The sequence below is a fragment of the Leptodactylus fuscus genome, chromosome 4 (genome assembly GCF_031893055.1).
Source record: "Leptodactylus fuscus isolate aLepFus1 chromosome 4, aLepFus1.hap2, whole genome shotgun sequence".
Taxonomy (NCBI): domain Eukaryota; kingdom Metazoa; phylum Chordata; class Amphibia; order Anura; family Leptodactylidae; genus Leptodactylus; species Leptodactylus fuscus.
Genome location: NC_134268.1, coordinates 162,522,483 through 162,540,751, shown reverse-complemented (window position 1 = coordinate 162,540,751; position 18,269 = coordinate 162,522,483). Strand labels below are relative to the sequence as shown.

The following is an 18,269-nucleotide window of genomic DNA, read 5'->3' as shown; positions in this document are numbered from 1 at the left end:
TTAAAACCCACATTTGGCTCTCTGAAAACAAACAAAAAGCCAGCTGGTATCTCTCCGAGCGCTGATAAAGGCCTATGAGAGATCTGCACTTGGAAGAATTCTATTACAAAGAGAGGAAAAATATCTACATAATGCTACATTAGAGATCTCTCTCACTAATAGAAAAACATTAACTGCAAAAACAAGAAAACTCAGTTTTCATTGTAATAAGGATTTTGTTTACTGTAAATTACAGAGATCAGAAGTAAAACAATTCTAAGCTAATGCCATGGAAGAGAAATATGTTAGATATTCTGTGAAAACAGGAAGAAAAAAAAAGTTTCCGCTCACCTTACAGGTTCTACAAACCTAATTCAGTTCTAGTTCCCCTCTCCTTGGCCAACAATCCACATTTATATTAACAATGGCCTTTTATAAGGGTGGTCCTCTCAAAGAGAAAACCAATATATATTAGAATATATAGGTATGTGTAGAATGTCTCTAATCTATTATGTTTCAGCATACTACAAAGAACCAGTTATCACACCAGCATATTACACAGAACCAGAACCACAGATCCCTCGAGTAATGTACCAGTCTCATCAAGAAGAGTTAGTAGCAGCAATAAGCTGGATAGGGCATGGTCTTGAATTTCTATGTTCTGCTCTTATGATGAAACAAACACTAGCAAACACTGTGTGGGGCCACTTTGGGGAGCATATTTTACTTGGTGGCCCCCACACAATATAAAATGCTCCCAAGAGCTCCCCCTAGAGCCACTTCAGGTGAACACAATGAAATTCAAAGAATATTTGTGAGGTTCGGCCATCCGCTTTGGTACTATTATACTCTGGAGTCTCCTCAGCGGATACGCTGTGATTTTCAAAACCGTTATGGACTTTCTGTAAAAAACGGTAACGTGTTGCTACCAAGGATTTTCCTGCAGTGCTTTTTTGCGGTGGCCCGCTTTGTGGGCTAGCCTTTATGGGGGGCCATTAGAAGGGTTAACAAATATGTTTACAGATAACACATATATATCCAATATGGCTTTAAGACACTTCATATTTGGATTAAGTACTGAAAATTGACGGCCAGCAAGATTCCCCATAAGGGCAAGTTCAGAAGCAGTAAATATTTTATTCCACAAACTCGCATGCTACATGCAAATTTTACAGCTGAATTAACCAATTATATTGCACGTCTTAAAGTGGCATGTAGCACACAAAAAACATATCTTACTTATGCTAGGTTCACACTAGTACCCGGAGTCCGTTCTCAGCTTTCCGTCTTCTGCATGCAGAAGACGGAAAGCTGTCAGACCAGGTCCGGCCATGAGCGTTTTATGCTCTCCGCCGCAAAACCGTTTTTTTTAAAATCGGACACAGAGTACTGCATGTCCGAATCTGTGTCCGGTTTAAAAAAAACTGTTTTGCGGCAGAGAGCATAAAACGCTCACCGGCGCTCATGGCCGGACATCTTTCAAACCCATTCAAGTGAATGGGTTGGAAAGAGTCCTGCAGGTTTCTATCTCCTGCTCAGTTTTGTGCAGGAAATGGAAACCTGAACGAACGGAGATCGGGCGCAGATGTGAATGAGGCCTTACAAAGATGCAACAATAAGACGAAAAATCCTGTGGTTACATAAACTGCTGATATTTTTAAGGAGGACCTTTCAAGTCTTAGTTTTGGCACCAATATCACTGCACCATTAGAGGAGCGGGCCTTACAGTTCATCACTGGGTGGGGATAAGCTAGTGATAAGTCACTTATTCATTTCTCTTTTTAAAGTTCTCTTAAGTATTTGCAAGATGAAAAAGTGCTCCAAGTCTGACTTCTGTGTCTGATGGTTTCAGTTTAAAACAGGGGTAGGGAACGTACGGCTCTCCAGCTGTTGCAAAACTACAACTCCCAGCATGCATACTGGCTCTGCCGTTCTGGGAACTCCCATGGAAGTGAATGGAGCATGCTGGGAGTTGTAGTTTCACAGCAGCTGGAGAGCCAAAGGTTCCCTACCCCTGGTTTAAAACAACCGACTCCTGACTGATCCCACTATATTCAATGGGGTCCATTGAGCACAGTTTGTGTCCACTGTACTGATCCTCCTCTAAGATAGAACAAGTGACACCCAGGTGCAGATGTGAGGATAGTGTCATGGGCACATGGTCTGCACCGTGATTTCGATAGCTGTAATCCGTGACTACTACTTAAACAATGTTACAATTAGATTGTTAATGCGGGAAGTTATTTTAAGGCTAAACTGGAATCTCCATTATTTCTCATATGCAGATGTTTTAGATTATGGTTACACTGAGTTTTTGCAGGCAGAAAAAATCTTCAGAAATTACAAAACTGTTTTTGATGCTTTTTTCATTACACAAAGTGGGTTATTGAAACTTATGTTGATGCAATTTTCCTTTTTTTTTTTAATCCAGCACACTCTGGACCTGTAAAGTCCACTGTCATCCTTGCTGCTATCTACCCCATTTGCATAGATATTGTTGTTGTTAGTGTCTGCACCATTAGAGGAGTAGACCTTACAGCTCAGTATCATCCTTGGGTTGTGAGGAATTCAACCCCCCCCTACCCCCTTCCCCCTCAGCAACTCACCAACATCTAGGGGGTGCCTCACAGTTTATAGCCATAGCTCCCAACCGTCCCAGATTTTGCAGGACATTCCTGGATTTGTTGTCCTGTCCCGCAGTCCCGGTCAGCGAGAGGTATGTCCCGGCCTCAACTCATCTGCATCCTAAGGGTAAGTTCACACTTGGGTTCTTTGGGCCGGATTTTGACGCGGCATCAATGGGAGCCGTTCATTTCCCATTTCCGCTAGCAGAAAACAATTACAAGCGAATTACATAGGACTGTATGATGAGGCGTTTTTTGGAGGAGGATTTTGAGGCGGATTCCGCCTCAAAATCCTGACCAAAAAACTCTGTGTAAACTCAGCCTTATTCTGGCAGAATTGTTAAGGCCATACAAGAGTTAACCTTGGCAGGCATAGATTTGCTTAGAGTAGGTAAAGCTCAAAGTTCTCCTTCAAGGAAATTCCCCTTGGACTCAAGGACGCAGCTGTTAAACCTGAATCCAAGGGTTGTGAATTGGTATAAAGAACAAGGGCAATAACATTACAGTGTGATAAGACTCCAATTACATTTTAACCAGCAGTTTAGCTGCAAATAATGAATTGCAGGTTTTGGTTATGTCCACATCTGTGTTTTTATTTCTGCTGCCCTAATAATGTGGCAAAACAAAATAAAAAAAAATACACATAAACACTGCAGTGTTGTATCCTTTGCACTATAGTAACAAATAGCCAACATTTTTAACTGACAAAATAGCGCAGCATGCAACACATTTTGTCAGAACCTGCAAAACAGATATGGCTGTGTAACTGTCATCACCACCAGGGGCAGTGGTGCTTGGCCAAGCTCTGTGGTCTCTTCATTGTTTACATTGGTCCATCTACATGCAATTCTGATTCTGGAAAATCCATTTAATTGCTTTTTTAATATCCAATGAATTTTTTACATTGGCATTAATCACACTTATTCCTGTAACAAAGACAAGCTTGAGTGGTCTGCAGAAGATGGTCCAAAAAGGTCTTTTTGCCATCCAAAACCTCTAGTGTTTGGCCAGCAAGGATTCTATTAGCAGTCCATACACCGGGGGTCCTGTGTGCCAAAACATTCTCAAAAAAAGGTGGTGTATTCAATGTTATTGCAGAAGTTTAGGGTTTAGTAATGTAATTGACTGGTCAATTCTGGTAGTGCAACAACGGCTTGCATATCTTAGGAATTGGACAAGTTTTTATATTGTTTGCAGCACCCAAGTGTTTATTGTTAATATACCCAATATTATTCACTATTTAGACTGCAGACTGTGATCCGCTCCATACATTGGTACTGTGATCCAGCAGCCACTCATAGTCGTTTGGGTTGCCGTGAGGTCTCAGACCAGGAATCCAAGCTTATTACCGGAGCTCTCATTCAAGGTCTGAACACTCAACCAGGCTCACCCTTCGTTCACATCTGCGTTTGGTAATCCATTCGGTAATCGCACCATGTCAATTATACCTAAGGAAACACTGGCGTTTTCCGGATTAGTATAATGGAGCTGACAGTTCGCAAAGAAAAATACAGCAAACACGGCGTGGGACCTTAGCTTTATAGTAACAGCAAAGTGAAGGAGATTTCATTTAATGCGTTTTTTAAAATGTGGAATCATGAGCGGTTCCCCTATAGATTTAATAGGAAAAGACATAAACGCAGCGTAAAACCCCTCACTCTCCTCCCCAAGTAACCAAGCCTGTGAGAAAGGAAGGAAGTCAGGCAGAAAAGCTGCACATGAATCAGTCTGTCCGCCAAACACAAACTGCAGAGACAGAATTATCACTTCCTTCCGTTATTTCCTAAGGTTTATAACTTCCATTTGTAATTGACAAAAATTATATAGAAAAGCAGTCACACACAAAAAAAAAATCTCTTTCCATAAAGTTTTTCCTACAAATGACACGTTGAATCCATACTCAAACTACAATTGAAGGAACAGGTGATGGAGCTGAAACAGATAAAGAAAACTGTTCCCAACAATGACAGACATGAGTAGAGCCCAAGGAACTCCATTAACAATAATGGAGTCCATCAGGTTTTTTTTTTTTTTTTTAAATCCATCACTGGCTTCCAGCATTGTCGCCCAGTAGATCTACCCTGGACAAACACCTGGTGCAGATGTGTGAATGTAGCCTGAGGATCCTTTCACTTGGAAGAAAATGGTGAGGAATTTGGTGTGGAATTTCAGCGCTGAAAAAAAAGCCTCCCATTGACTTCAATGGGTTCCTTTTTCTGCTAGCGGAAAAAGGAACCCATTGAAGTCAATGGGAGGCTTTTTTTCAGCGCTGAAATTCCACACCAAATTCCTCACCATTTTCCTCCGTGTGAATGGACCCTGACTTAACAGTTCGTAAACCAAGAACAAGCTTGCAGTATTAAAAGGAATAAAAGCTGTCCGGCATCTAGACGCTATGAAAGAGGCTGAAAAATATAGTATCAATATATAGAAAGGCAAAGAAAATTGCAATTTTCAAAAAAAATAAATGAGAACACAGCTCAGTTTTTATGGTGCATCGCTTAAGAGGGTTTACTGGGCCAGAAAATATTAAAAAAAAAAAAAAGATAATAAGTGCACCTAAATACCTTTAGGCTGGTCTTACACGGCCGTAATGTAAGTCCGCAAATGGTCCGCAATTGAGGGTTTTCAATTGCGGACCATTTGCGGACACATTATAGTCAATGTGGCCTCTTGCACCACCAGATATTTTATCCGTGGTGTGGCTGGGCCGCAACCGTGGTCCACAATTTATAGAGCATGTCCGTAATGCCCGTGAATTGCGGCACTGCACGGACTCCCCCATAGAACTCTATGGGCGAGTGTGGCAGGACACGGACATCTGCGGAGTCTATGTTGCCGATCAGCAACTAGTGTTATACATACATTTAATAATGTCGTGTAAGACCAGCCTTAGCCGTGTTTTGGCATTCTCTGAGAGCACCTGGTATCTTCTGCATTTTTTACATGGGTAACTTCCTGCTCTCTTAGCATATAACTACCATGATGCATTGCAGTTCACTCAGATCCCCCTCTCACTTCCTCCCTCACAACCCCCCCGTTTTCCTAACTAGCCCACAGACTACTAGCCCTACCTATCTACCTAGCTAACTAACTCAGTCCCCCAACCCTCTCTCTATCATACTTACCTGTCTTCTCGCCCTAGAGATAACTTTCGTGCAGCTGTCCCCCCTTCTGCCCGCTCCAGGCATATGGGTAAATATACTTTTTTTTTTTTTTGTACGGGAGTAAATTAGAAGTTAGGTAGGGGGGAGGAGGTTTAGCTCAGTGTCAAGTTTTAGTTTATGCCAGACAACCCCTTTAATATCACAAAACTAAACATGTGGCTTTTTTCTTTCTTACATTTCTAAATCTCAGCAAGTACTTTATACTGCCGCACAATAGAACAGTTTTACAACTTTTTAAAACACAAGAACTAAAGGTTCTTATTGACCTTTCTACTTATCTATAGAATAAACTTACATGTTATTGCCATTTACAATAGTGAGGTAGAACGCAAGCAGTACAGTCATGTCCCAAACATCTGAAGTTTTATGGCATACTGGATTACAGTTAGATCTTAGATACTAACATAAGTGAGAGCGCTGACTAATTTCAGTTAAATATATTTATTGACCACCATTTTGCTGATACCAGTTGGACAGAAATTTCTCTTACAGAAAAGTGAAAGCACCACAGCCCTGGCTGCAGCTATAGCTTCAATAAGTACCTTATGTGCACAACCCTAAAAAAGTGCAGTGCAAACAAAGCCTTAGGCTAAGGCCCCACGGGCTGGAAATGCTGCACTAAAGTGCTTCGGGAACAACCGAGGTGGGAACGCATCGCGGTTCTTAGCCTCCTGGTTTTGGCTCACAATCACTGATGAAGATCAATTATCGTATGGAACCAGAATAACTCATGGAAGCGTTCTGGAGTCATAAGAATGATTCGCAGCTTTCATATGACACCAAAATCAAAATTCTACCTGTATTCTTTCCAGAGATTTCACCAGGATTCCACATTTATCTGCAGATGTAGTTGCTCTCAATCCCATCTGTAACCAAACCAAACAGTACAGAAAAATATGGCCATCAACCACGTATTCTCAGAGAATGATGATACACAGAGAATGGACCAGGAAGCAAAGAGCTCTGTTATCTATTAGTGGCCACACGGAGGCCACCTCAGGTTCCGGTTCAAAATACAGGTAGCGGCAACTGGATGTGCACTTACATCCAGTCGCGCACTCTGCTCTGGATTAGGCCCAAATGAATGGGCCTAGTCGGGAGTGTCTTCAGGAGGATTCGCAAGGCGACTGCACTTGAAGAATGAGAATGTCCGTTCTTTTTTCCGGACGCTGGAACAAACAGCTCCCGGAAAAAGGAACTGACCGGCTCCCATTGAAATCGAATACGGCCTCAAAATCCTGACCAAAATACCCCATGTGAACCCGGCCTAAAAGAAAAGGAATATTTTAGAACTGTGAACATTTCCCTACTTCCTCTTTTCCATGAAACTAGTTCAGGAATAAATAACCAGATAGATCTCTCCAACCAGATTAAAGACCAGGCCATTCTCCCCATGCTCAGGATCAAGTACATCAGAGATTTTTAGTCATACAGCCCCGAAAGCTATAATCTGCTTGCTTCATTTGGTTCAGGTCATTTTGTATCTTTTTTGGTGATACATTGGACTCTATTTTATTTTTCTATTATAATATATATATATATATATATATATATATATATATATATATATATACAGGGTCGGACTGGGATGTCTAGGGCCCACCAGTGGAATTGTTTCTAGGGGCCCACCGCCAGGACCCTGCAGATCAGCGGTACCGAGACAGGGCGGTTAAAGGTAATAACATGTTGGGAGCCATGCTACTCACGCACTATACCATGCGCACTACATATACCTACTGCTTCAGCCTGTATGGCAAGTGAACAGCATGGCTCCTAGAAATGTTACCATTACCCGTAGCTGAAGTGTCCTGGAAAAGCTGATCTGCAGAGGTCCTGGCTGTTGTATCATCGCAGATGTAATATTGATGGCCTATCCTAAGGACAGACCATCAATATTAGAAAGATGGATACATCCTTTAAAGTGGTTGTCCATGAATTGGAGCAACTCATGTGGTGGGAGGGAGGTGTAAAATAAAAAAACAAATAAATAAAAAAAGAATACTCATCTGTCCTTAGCGGTTAAACGGTTTTGCGGCGGAGAGCATAAAACGCACACCGCCGCACCCGGTCTGACAGCTTTCTGTCTTCTACAAGCAGAAGACGGAAAGCTGAGAACGGACTGCCGAACGCTAGTGTGAACCTAGCGTCAGCCTAAAGCCCCATGTAGCAAGACAAAGCAAAAAGCGCTGTGGGAAAAACCCCGGCGGCAACACATCAGTTTTTCCTGCAGCGCTTATTGCAGAAACTCCGCAGAGGTTTCCTCTGAGGACTTTGTTTCCTTTAGGGTAAGTTCACGCAGGGATTTTTGGTCAGGATTTTGAGGCCGTATCTGCCTCAAAATCCTGACCAAAAAGATGGCTCCCATTGAAATCAATGGGAGCCGGTCAGTTCTTTTTTTTCCGGGAGCCGGTTTGTTCCAGCTCCCAGAAAAAGAAGCGTGGTGCTCATTCTTCAGGTCGTTTCGCCTCGTGATTCAGCCTGAAGACACTCCCTCCTCCCATCTAGGCCCATTTATTGGGCCTAATCTGGAGCAGAGTGCGTGACTGGATGCCGATGCATCCAGTCGCGGCTACCCGATTTTTGGTCCGGAACCTGAGGCGGCCTCTGCCTCAGGTTCCGGACCAAAAAACCCCCTGTGAACTTAGCCTTATACCTATAGTGAAACTGCAGGTGTTTCTGTAGATATAAGTGACATGCTGCAATTTCCAAAACCGCAACAGTTTTGGAAATTGCAGTGTGTCCGCCGTGTGTGTTTTTCTGCAATGTGTGGATGGGATTGCACTCACTATACACTCACCGGCCACTTTATTAGGTACACCATGCTAGTAACGGGTTGGACCCCCTTTTGCCTTCAGAACTGCCTCAATTCTTCGTGGCATAGATTCAACAAGGTGCTGGAAGCATTCCTCAGAGATTTTGGTCCATATTGACATGATGGCATCACACAGTTGCCGCAGATTTGTCGGCTGCACATCCATGATGCGAATCTCCCGTTCCACCACATCCCAAAGATGCTCTATTGGATTGAGATCTGGTGACTGTGGAGGCCATTGGAGTACAGTGAACTCATTGTCATGTTCAAGAAACCAGTCTGAGATGATTCCAGCTTTATGACATGGCGCATTATCCTGCTGAAAGTAGCCATCAGATGTTGGGTACATTGTGGTCATAAAGGGATGGACATGGTCAGCAACAATACTCAGGTAGGCTTTGGCGTTGCAACGATGCTCAATTGGTACCAAGGGGCCCAAAGAGTGCCAAGAAAATATTCCCCACACCATGACACCACCACCACCAGCCTGAACCGTTGATACAAGGCAGGATGGATCCATGCTTTCATGTTGTTGACGCCAAATTCTGACCCTACCATCCGAATGTCGCAGCAGAAATCGAGACTCATCAGACCAGGCAACGTTTTTCCAATCTTCAATTGTCCAATTTCGATGAGCTTGTGCAAATTGTAGCCTCAGTTTCCTGTTCTTAGCTGAAAGGAGTGGCACCCGGTGTGGTCTTCTGCTGCTGTAGCCCATCTGCCTCAAAGTTCGACGTACTGTGCGTTCAGAGATGCTCTTCTGGCTACCTTGGTTGTAACAGGTGGCTATTTGAGTCACTGTTGCCTTTCTATAAGCTCGAACCAGTCTGGCCATTCTCCTCTGACCTCTGGCATCAACAATGCATTTCCGCCCACAGAACTGCCGCTCACTGGATGTTTTTTCTTTTTTGGACCATTCTCTGTAAACCCTAGAGATGGTTGTGCATGAAAATCCCAGTAGATCAGCAGTTTCTGAAATACTCAGACCAGCCCTTCTGGCACCAACAACCATGCCACGATCAAAGGCACTCAAATCACCTTTCTTTCCCATACTGATGCTCGGTTTGAACTGCAGGAGATTGTCTTGACCATGTCTACATGCCTAAATGCACTGAGTTGCCGCCATGTGATTGGCTGATTAGAAATTAAGTGTTAACGAGCAGTTGGACAGTTGTACCTAATAAAGTGGCCGGTGAGTGTATACCTACATACTCAGGCCTGGTTCACATCTGCGTTCAGTAATCCATTCGGGGATTCCGCATGGGGACCCTCCCAAACAGACTACCGAACGCATTAGCAAGTGGTGTGCAGTGAAAGCACACATAGACTATAATGGGGTCCATGTGCTTTCCGTGCGGTGTCTGCATACAACATGCGGACAGAAAAGTACTTTACAATCTACTTTCCTGTCCACATGACTCATGCGGACACCGCGTGGAAAGCACACGGACCCCATTATAGTTTATGCGGTCCGCGTACTTTCACTGCACACCGCTTGCTAATACGTTTGGTAATCCGTTCGGGGGGAAGGGGGAGGGGGTTCCCATGCAGACTCCCCAAACAGATCACCGAACGCAGATGTGAACCAGGCCTTAAACATATACCATATATACTCGCACATATACAATACAATATACACATACAATACTATAGCACATATACATTTATATACATTCATATACCATATAAGTCATATATATACTTGTATGAATACTATATATACACACACACACATATATACATACACATTATTATAGCATACAGTATATACTCACACATACCTGTATACAAACATACAGTACTCACACAGTATACAAGACACATACTTTACACAAATGTACATATATACATATTAAACATACAGATTTTACAAAGAGTTTACTCACCTATTCCAGCAGCAGTCGGCTCCCTGTCCTCCCCACACGCTGCGATGTAACAGGACTCAGTGTGAGGAGGAGGGGGGAGGGGGAGGAAGTGCGTGTGTGCAGCAGGGGAGATCTCACAGGACAGCAGCTGCAGGTAAGTGAAGGGAGAAGCCATTAGCTGATGCTGAAGAAGAGACACTCGCTGTCCTCCGATGTGTACTTCTTCAGCATCAGCTAATGGGGGCCCCTGTGTGTGGAGGCAGATGCATTGGCCAGGTGCCCGGTTGGGGCCCCTGGCCATCCCGATCGGGCCCCAACCAATGCATCTGCATTGGTAAAAATCAAAACTTTAAGTCAGGGCTCGGGGGCCCACCGGGGGATTCCCCGGTACACCGGTGGGCCAGTCCGAGCCTGTATATATATATATATATATACCATCCATATTATATATAATATCCATGAAAATGGAGAAAGTGTTTTTCACTGTAGTAAGTGCCACTAGTTTTTTTCTAATGTTTTTCTGTATGGTTTTGTTTATATTGGGGACATAATGTTTTGTGTCAACAAGCTGCAGTGTGTTCAATGTGTTTTTTCTATTTTACACTTTGTGTTCCCATGATATGTTTGGAGGGCATTTCAACATTACAATTTTTTTTTTGTTGACTGCCCATGTCACTGACACATCAGACTCCCCATATACAGGCAAAATGCAACCTGCTGACCTGGACTGCAGACCAGATCTGGTTCTGCTTTGACCCACCAGCTCCCATAGTGCCTGGCGATTACATGAAACACACCATGTATACATTGATCAGGTTGGCAGGGGTGGTAATAAAGGATCCGTGCCTTCTCTATGCTGAGTCTGGCTGTCACTGACAGACAGCTCTCTTTTCTGGCAGATACATTATCACCATGGAGTTGAAGACTTTGCAAGAACGAGTTAAATGTCAGCAACTTATTAAATCAGTTCAAAGTTAGATGTCTCGATGCTACACCACAGCATTGAAGGTCTCCTAAACTTTCATCTTCTGAATGTCCAACATTCAGTCAATCAAGTGAGTGTAACCCTTCGTTCACATCTGGGTTGGTATTCTGTTCGGGGGAGTCCACATGGGGACCCCCTGAACTGAATACCAAATGCAATTGCAAGCGCTGTGCAGTAGAAGCACACGGACCACATAGACTATAATGGGGTCCGTGTGCTTGCTGTGCGCTGCCCGCACAAATCATGCATACAGGAAAGTAGATTGTGAACTACTTTCCTGTCCGCATGTTCTATGCAGAGATCTGGCAGCAAGCACATGGACCCCAATATAGTCTATGGGGATCCGTGTGCTTTTATTGCACAGCGCTTGTAATTGCGTTTGGTATTGCGTTCGGGGGGGTCCCCATGCGGACTCCCCTGGACGGAATACTAACACAGATGTGAACAAGGCCTAACATAAATGAAAGAACTGGGCCTTGTTTATTGGAGGTGCTAAGCCACTTAAGGAAGCCTCATTTCCTTCAGACAGGCTACAGGGTATTGTAAGACTTAGCACAGCTTATTACACAGAGCGTCTGTGCTCCAGCACACAGAACAACGACCTGAACAGAATCTCGGTAGATACTTATTGATATTGTCATCCTGAATAAATGTAATACAAGAACACTATAATAACAACTTCATTCTAATGTAATCTTCCTACTTGTCATTGATCTGATGGCAAACCATTACAATCTATCATCCACCGCAAGCACAATTTATCTTGTCACTGAAACAAATACATTTTATATACAATACAGGCTATCAAAGTATTGCTGGTCATCCACATGACTGACTACACTGACATGTAAATCACACAAATAGTACTGCATTAGTAACCTTGCAAAACAAGTTAACTAAAAAGAACCATGCATCAATCTGAAAGTAATATAAATTACAAATATAATCCTTCATGGAAATCCTCTTTCTGCCTTCTTTGTATTCTTTCCCATGTTTCTCTATTGCCAGCAGAAATCTGTGCCCTGCTCTTTACTAGGAATATGATTGGGTGGGTTTATGTATAAAGTAGTCTTCTAGGTAGTCTCCACTCCTGGTTTGGCTCACAATCACTGATGAAGATCATGTGGAACCAGAATAATTCATGGAAGGGTTCTGGAGTCATAAGAATGATTCTCAACTTTCATATGACACCAAAATAAAAATTCTACCTGTATCCTTCCAGAGATATCACCAGACAGGATTGCACATTTATCTGCAGATGTCGCTGCTCTCAATCCCATCTGTAACCAAACAGTACAGAAAAATATGGCAAGCAACCAGCTATTCGCAGAGAATAATGATACACAGAGAATGGACCAGGAAGCAAAGAGCTCTGTTCTCTATTAGTGGCCACACCAGGTACTACAGTTGCAATGAAGCTGTAGCCATTACAAACACTTAATAAAATCTGTAAAAGGGAAATAAAATCATCTACAATAAAAGCCAAACAACCTCCCAAAAAACTAAACACATAAATGCAAAAAAGACAAGGTAAGAACAGGTAGGTTCCCCAAATAATGGTAATGGACAGGTGGTCACCGGGGAATACGAAAATGCAGAACCAATAAATGGGATCTTTAGATACGTATATACAGAGCATGGAGTAGCTATTGTCAATGATGGCAATCATTCCGCTCTGGATTAGGCCCAAATTAATGATTCAGCCGCAGATTCCGCCTCAAGAAGGGCTTGTCATTTGTTTTGTCATTGAGTTCAATGGGAGGCGTGTTTTTAGCTAGATTTTGACGGGGAAAAACCCCGTGTGAACTCTCCCTAAGGGGGGCGTTCACACTAATATTAGCATCAGTCAGAAAATAATAGCAACTGACACTGACAGACCTGTTAAAAATGTGTTAAAAGTCCTATTGGATTCTGATAATGGACAGGTGTCCGTTATACCGTCCATTTTTTCTGTCTGTTTTTTTTTTATTCTGTGTGTGTTCAGAAAGTAGAACAGAAAAAAAAAAGTTTAATAACAGACATTTAATGATAGATGTCCATTTATTTTAGTTTTTTTTCTAATGAACTCTATCATAACGGACTTCTAACGGTGTGAATGCACCCTCAGGGTTAGAAAATCAATTTCAATGTACAATTTCTCAGAAAAGAGACACAATTTGTTAATAAAGTATATTATAATACTTTTTTCTTTGCCGAAAATCCTGCCAGATAATCAAAAATTTAGATAGACTTTAAATATTCTCTAGGGCAAAATAAGAGTTTTCATTATCTTTCCAATAGTTTCCCTCAATGTTTTAGCTCCATTAGACATTTTGTGCTGTATTCCCATACACATCCATAGCCACTTTCAAAGTTTTGCTGGTTGCCCTTGGAAACAGACAGCAGTTTATCTTCACTTGCCTCATGTGATGTAACCACTAACCCTTGGTTCACATCTGCGTTTGGTAATCCATTCGGGGAGTCCGCATGGGGACCCCCGAATGGACTACCGAACGCATTTAAAAGCGGTGTGCAGTGAAAGCACACGGACCCCATAGACTATAATGGGATCCGTGTGCTTGCCGCACGAGACATGCAGACAGAAAAGTAGATTGTGAAGTACTTTTCTGTCCGCATTTTCCCTGCGGAGATCTCGCATCAAGCACACGGATCCCATTATAGTCTATGGGGATCCATGTGCTTTTGCTGCACACCGCTTGCAAATGCGTTCGGTAGTCCATTCGGGGGGGGGGGGGGTCCCCATGTGGACTCCCCGAACGGATTACGAAATGCTGATCTGAATGAGGCCTTAGCTATGTAGCTGTTGAGCTCCCAAAAGGCCCTGCTCAATTATAACAGCATCCAAGCAAAGTTCTGAATTTAGCTTTAGATGTGATAGGTAAAGAATCATGATTTAACTTGGAATCAGTCATATATTGACAGCAGAGTATTGACATGGATATTTAATAGAGATGAGCGAGTACTGTTCGAATCAGCCGATCCGAACAGCACGCTCCATAGAAATGAATGGATGCACCTGGTACTTCCGCTTTCACGTTGGCCGGCCGCTTAACCCCCCGCGTGCCGGCTATGTCCATTTATTTCTATGCGAGCGTGCTGTTCAGATCGGCTGATCTCGCTCATCTCTAATATTTAACTATTATCCACTATGTAATACTATAAACTGCTGAAAAGGCAAGCTTTCCTGATGTGCAAAAATTAAGTAATATGCATCTGTCTACATCTGTCTTCTCACTTTAATGTTGGGAAACAAAGAAGCTGTAGTAGAAGGTGTTTCACATGCATACTATCAATAGCCAAGGATTGCACATATATCCCAATTTTTAAAGTATCTAGAAATAAAGACAACTATCAGTCAACGGACATCAAATCAGAATCCCAGATTAAAATGGCTATGGAATTCTCAGAATTAGTTAAAAAAAAAATCAATTAAAAAAGCAATATTCATCTCACAAATAGCAGCAGCTCCGGCTCCAATGCTCCCCAAGCTCCACAGTGGTCTCTACTTTGTGGTCTGTCTCGACATATAGGTAATGTCGATCACTGTCTGCAGCAGTGACCAAGAAGTAGACAACAGCTGGGAGCCCAAACAGCAAGGGATGCATTATGGTGCATTCACACTACGTAACGCCAGCGTGTATCACAGCCGTACACGCCGTTGCTACAGCAGGGCTGCTGAACACTTCCCATTCATTTCTATGGGAGCCGGCATACGAGCGCTCCCCATAGAAATGAATGGGCTGCTTCTTTCACTATGAGCAGTCCCATTGAAGTGAATGGGAAGTGCTGGCGTGTACGGCCCGGCATGAGCAGAGCTAGCTCCAGTCCTTTTTATACGACATCCAAGTGCTAGTCCTCTTTCTTCTGTATGATCAGTGACAAGCCAACATATACAAAGGGGGAAGGCAACTTTTTGAGAAACTACTGGGGCAGATTTATGAAAACAGTCTTTTTGCTCAAGCCAACCAATCACAGCGAAGTTTTTACTTTTCACTGCAAAAAATCAAACTTATCCTGCAATTAGTTGATATGGGCAACCAAGTTTTTCTCAAAGTCAGTCTTCATACCTCAATCTCACTGTACTAAACACTCCGGGGATCTCGTACCTGCTCCACTTTTTGGGCATCTTTGCTAATAGGATTAGTAAATGTTTTACGTCTTGATATTTTTGTGCCTTTGGGTGAGTCTTTTAATATTTTTTACCTATAGTAAAACAACTTTGATTTTATCCACACAGTTATATCTGTAGATCAAATACCAAGAGCAATAAAGAGGAAGAAAGAACTTTTTGTTATCTATAAAGCAGTAAAGCCAATGTGCCTTTATCACTACAGATCTGTCAGTCAGGAGGCTGGGTAAGCTGAGTGACAAGTTTCAGCGCAGTTGTAATGGCCGCCATAAGTACATTTCAATTCAAATTGTCGATTGTACCCAAAAAGGAGAAACTACTGAGGAGGAAGAAAAACTCATAGGAAAAGCACATTGACTGAAGCTGTGGAGGACATGGCTGAGGTAATGGTCAGTACACAGCTGGGCTCTTCTTACTATATGTGGAGGACATGGCTGAGGTAATGGTCAGTACACAGCTGGGTTCTTACTATATGTAGGGGACATGGCTGAGGTAATGGTCAGTACACAGCTGGGCTCTTCTTACTATATGTAGGGGACATGGCTGAGGTAATGGTCAGTACACAGCTGGGCTCTTCTTACTATATGTAGGGGACATGGCTGAGGTAATGGTCAGTACACAGCTGGGCTCTTCTTACTATATGTAGGGGACATGGCTGAGGTAATGGTCAGTACACAGCTGGGTTCTTCTTACTATATGTGGGGGACATGGCTGAGGTAATGGCTAGTATACAATTGGGCTCTTCTTACTATATGTGAGGACATGGCTGAGGTAATGGCTAGTATACAATTGGGCTCTTCTTACTATATGTGGGGACATGGCTGAGGTAATAGTCAGTACACAGCTGGGTTCTTCTTATTATATGTAGGGGACAGTGCTGAACTTTGCTCCCACTAACATGTGACTCCCCTATATGTCGTCATAACACTCACGTGATGTCAGAGATACTACTCACCTCCAAAGAGGTGTGGGGAGAGGTGAGAGGGCAGCGATCCGATCAGCAGCCTGGAGCCGCCTCCTCCTCCCCCGGGTGCCCGCTCTCTGCCTCCCTCCTCGGGTGTGCTGCTGCCAGAGTCCCTCGCTGCTCCCGGTATACTGAGCCCAGCCTGACTGAGCTGGGCCTGGCTGCGAATTCCTCCCACAGATCTGCTCCGAGAACCCAAAGCTGGTGGCGTGTGCTCCGAGCCCCCGGCTCCACTGCTAGCTGCTGCTGACGAGTGCCCACCGTGCATGTACGGGTACCTGGCCAGGGGGGAGGAAGTGGAGGCTGCCACCCCTGCTGGGCCCCTTATGGGTCCCCGGCCCGTGCTGGAAGGGATGTCCGAACCTGAGTACGCCCGTGTCCGACCATCTGAGGCCGGGCTGCTCTGCCGTCCGCCCATCCCCAGCACACACCCGGCCGGGTCACCTTGCATGCACTGTGTACAGAGTCTATTGTGCTCTCCAGTCAGTGGCTATAGACTACTCCACACGTCTCCGCTACATTGTAGTGACATGGACGTATTCCCGGTGTGCAGCTCCTGTGTATCCAGCTGTATCCAGCGCCCTCCTGTGTTACCTACAGCAGCACCTGATAGTACGTGTGCCCGGCTTCATGGTGCCCGTCACTCCCGCTGTACTGCAAGCCAGCCAGGCTGCATAAGCCTGCCGGATATTGAGCGGCCGTGATTTGGGTGGAATCCCCCTCCCCTCTCCCCTTCGCCGGCCGAACGATTGGCCAGTGGCAGGGAGGGGGCGGGGGCCTCCTCCAAGCTATATCCAGGTCTGCGCTGAGGAAACAAGCTAGATGGCTTCACAGTGAATGAAAGGAGGATGGTCTGGTCTCTTTACAAAGTGAAAGCAGAAGGAAGGGGCTGTTTTCCTCACACCTTTCCCACATGTCTGCAAACAGCTTTCTTGGCACACTGAACTGGATGAGTAGCGTGCAGAATCTAAGACACCAGGAACAAGGAGTAGCCAGCCGGTACATCAAAAGGTAAGGGAAAGGGCAAGCAAACTGGCTGGCCTCCCTGCTCAATATTGAGCGAGGTGCCAGTACAGGGCTCCCTTCTGCTTACAACAGCTGTCGGTGGCCTCCAGACCACTGGACCAGCTCAGTAACAGAGTCCCCAGAACCGGCTGGCTGGCGTCCTACACCCCCCCCCCCCCCCCCCCCCCCCCCCCCCGTCCTGAAACTATAGAGATTTTCTGCTTGTAAATGGGGAAAATGCTTATACAATAGTTTGGTTGTTTGTTTTTTTTTCAGCCTAATTTGTACCCGGGTGAGGAAGGATTGTACATGTGGTGTAGGGAGAGGAGCTGCTGCAATGCAGCCTAACGTATTTGTACTTGGCTTTGCAAAGCTTGCTAAGTAAGAGATAGTAGCAAGTTATAAAGTAAAGTTGTAGCACAGTCTGCTAGTTCCCTGCTGTGTCACATGTTTGCTATAGTATAGCTCACCCCTCCCCCGCTCCTCTCAGTTAATGTCTTTGTTCAGACTGTGGTTGGGGTTGTATCAGGAGCTTGCTGTACTGGGCAGGCAGGGAGATTCCATTACCTTTAGTTTTAGGTAACTATGCTTGTACCTCTTATTGTAATATTTACAGGTACAAAGATCCTAATTCCCTTCCACATGCTGTATCTAGAACCTGTAGTACAGCTGCAGCATGTTATTGCCCCGGGGTTGGTTATCAGCAGCTTTCATTGTTGCAATGCGAAGGCTAAAGGTG

The 18,269-nt window shown here is 44.1% G+C and overlaps 1 protein-coding gene across 3 annotated transcripts in view; it reads right to left on the bottom strand.

Moving 5' to 3' along the window:
• ZNRF2 (zinc and ring finger 2) overlaps positions 1-17,190 on the bottom strand; it is a 91,666-nt gene extending 74,476 nt beyond the window's left edge. For all 3 annotated transcript variants that reach the window (XR_012715472.1, XM_075271304.1, XM_075271305.1), the window contains exon 1: positions 16,517-17,190. Coding sequence is in view for 2 of the 3 variants with exons in the window: in XM_075271304.1 (XP_075127405.1) it covers positions 16,517-16,976 (460 nt within the window). In the remaining variant the exon portion in view is untranslated. The remainder of the gene's footprint in view (positions 1-16,516) is intronic.
• Between the last annotated feature and the right edge of the window lie 1,079 nt (positions 17,191-18,269).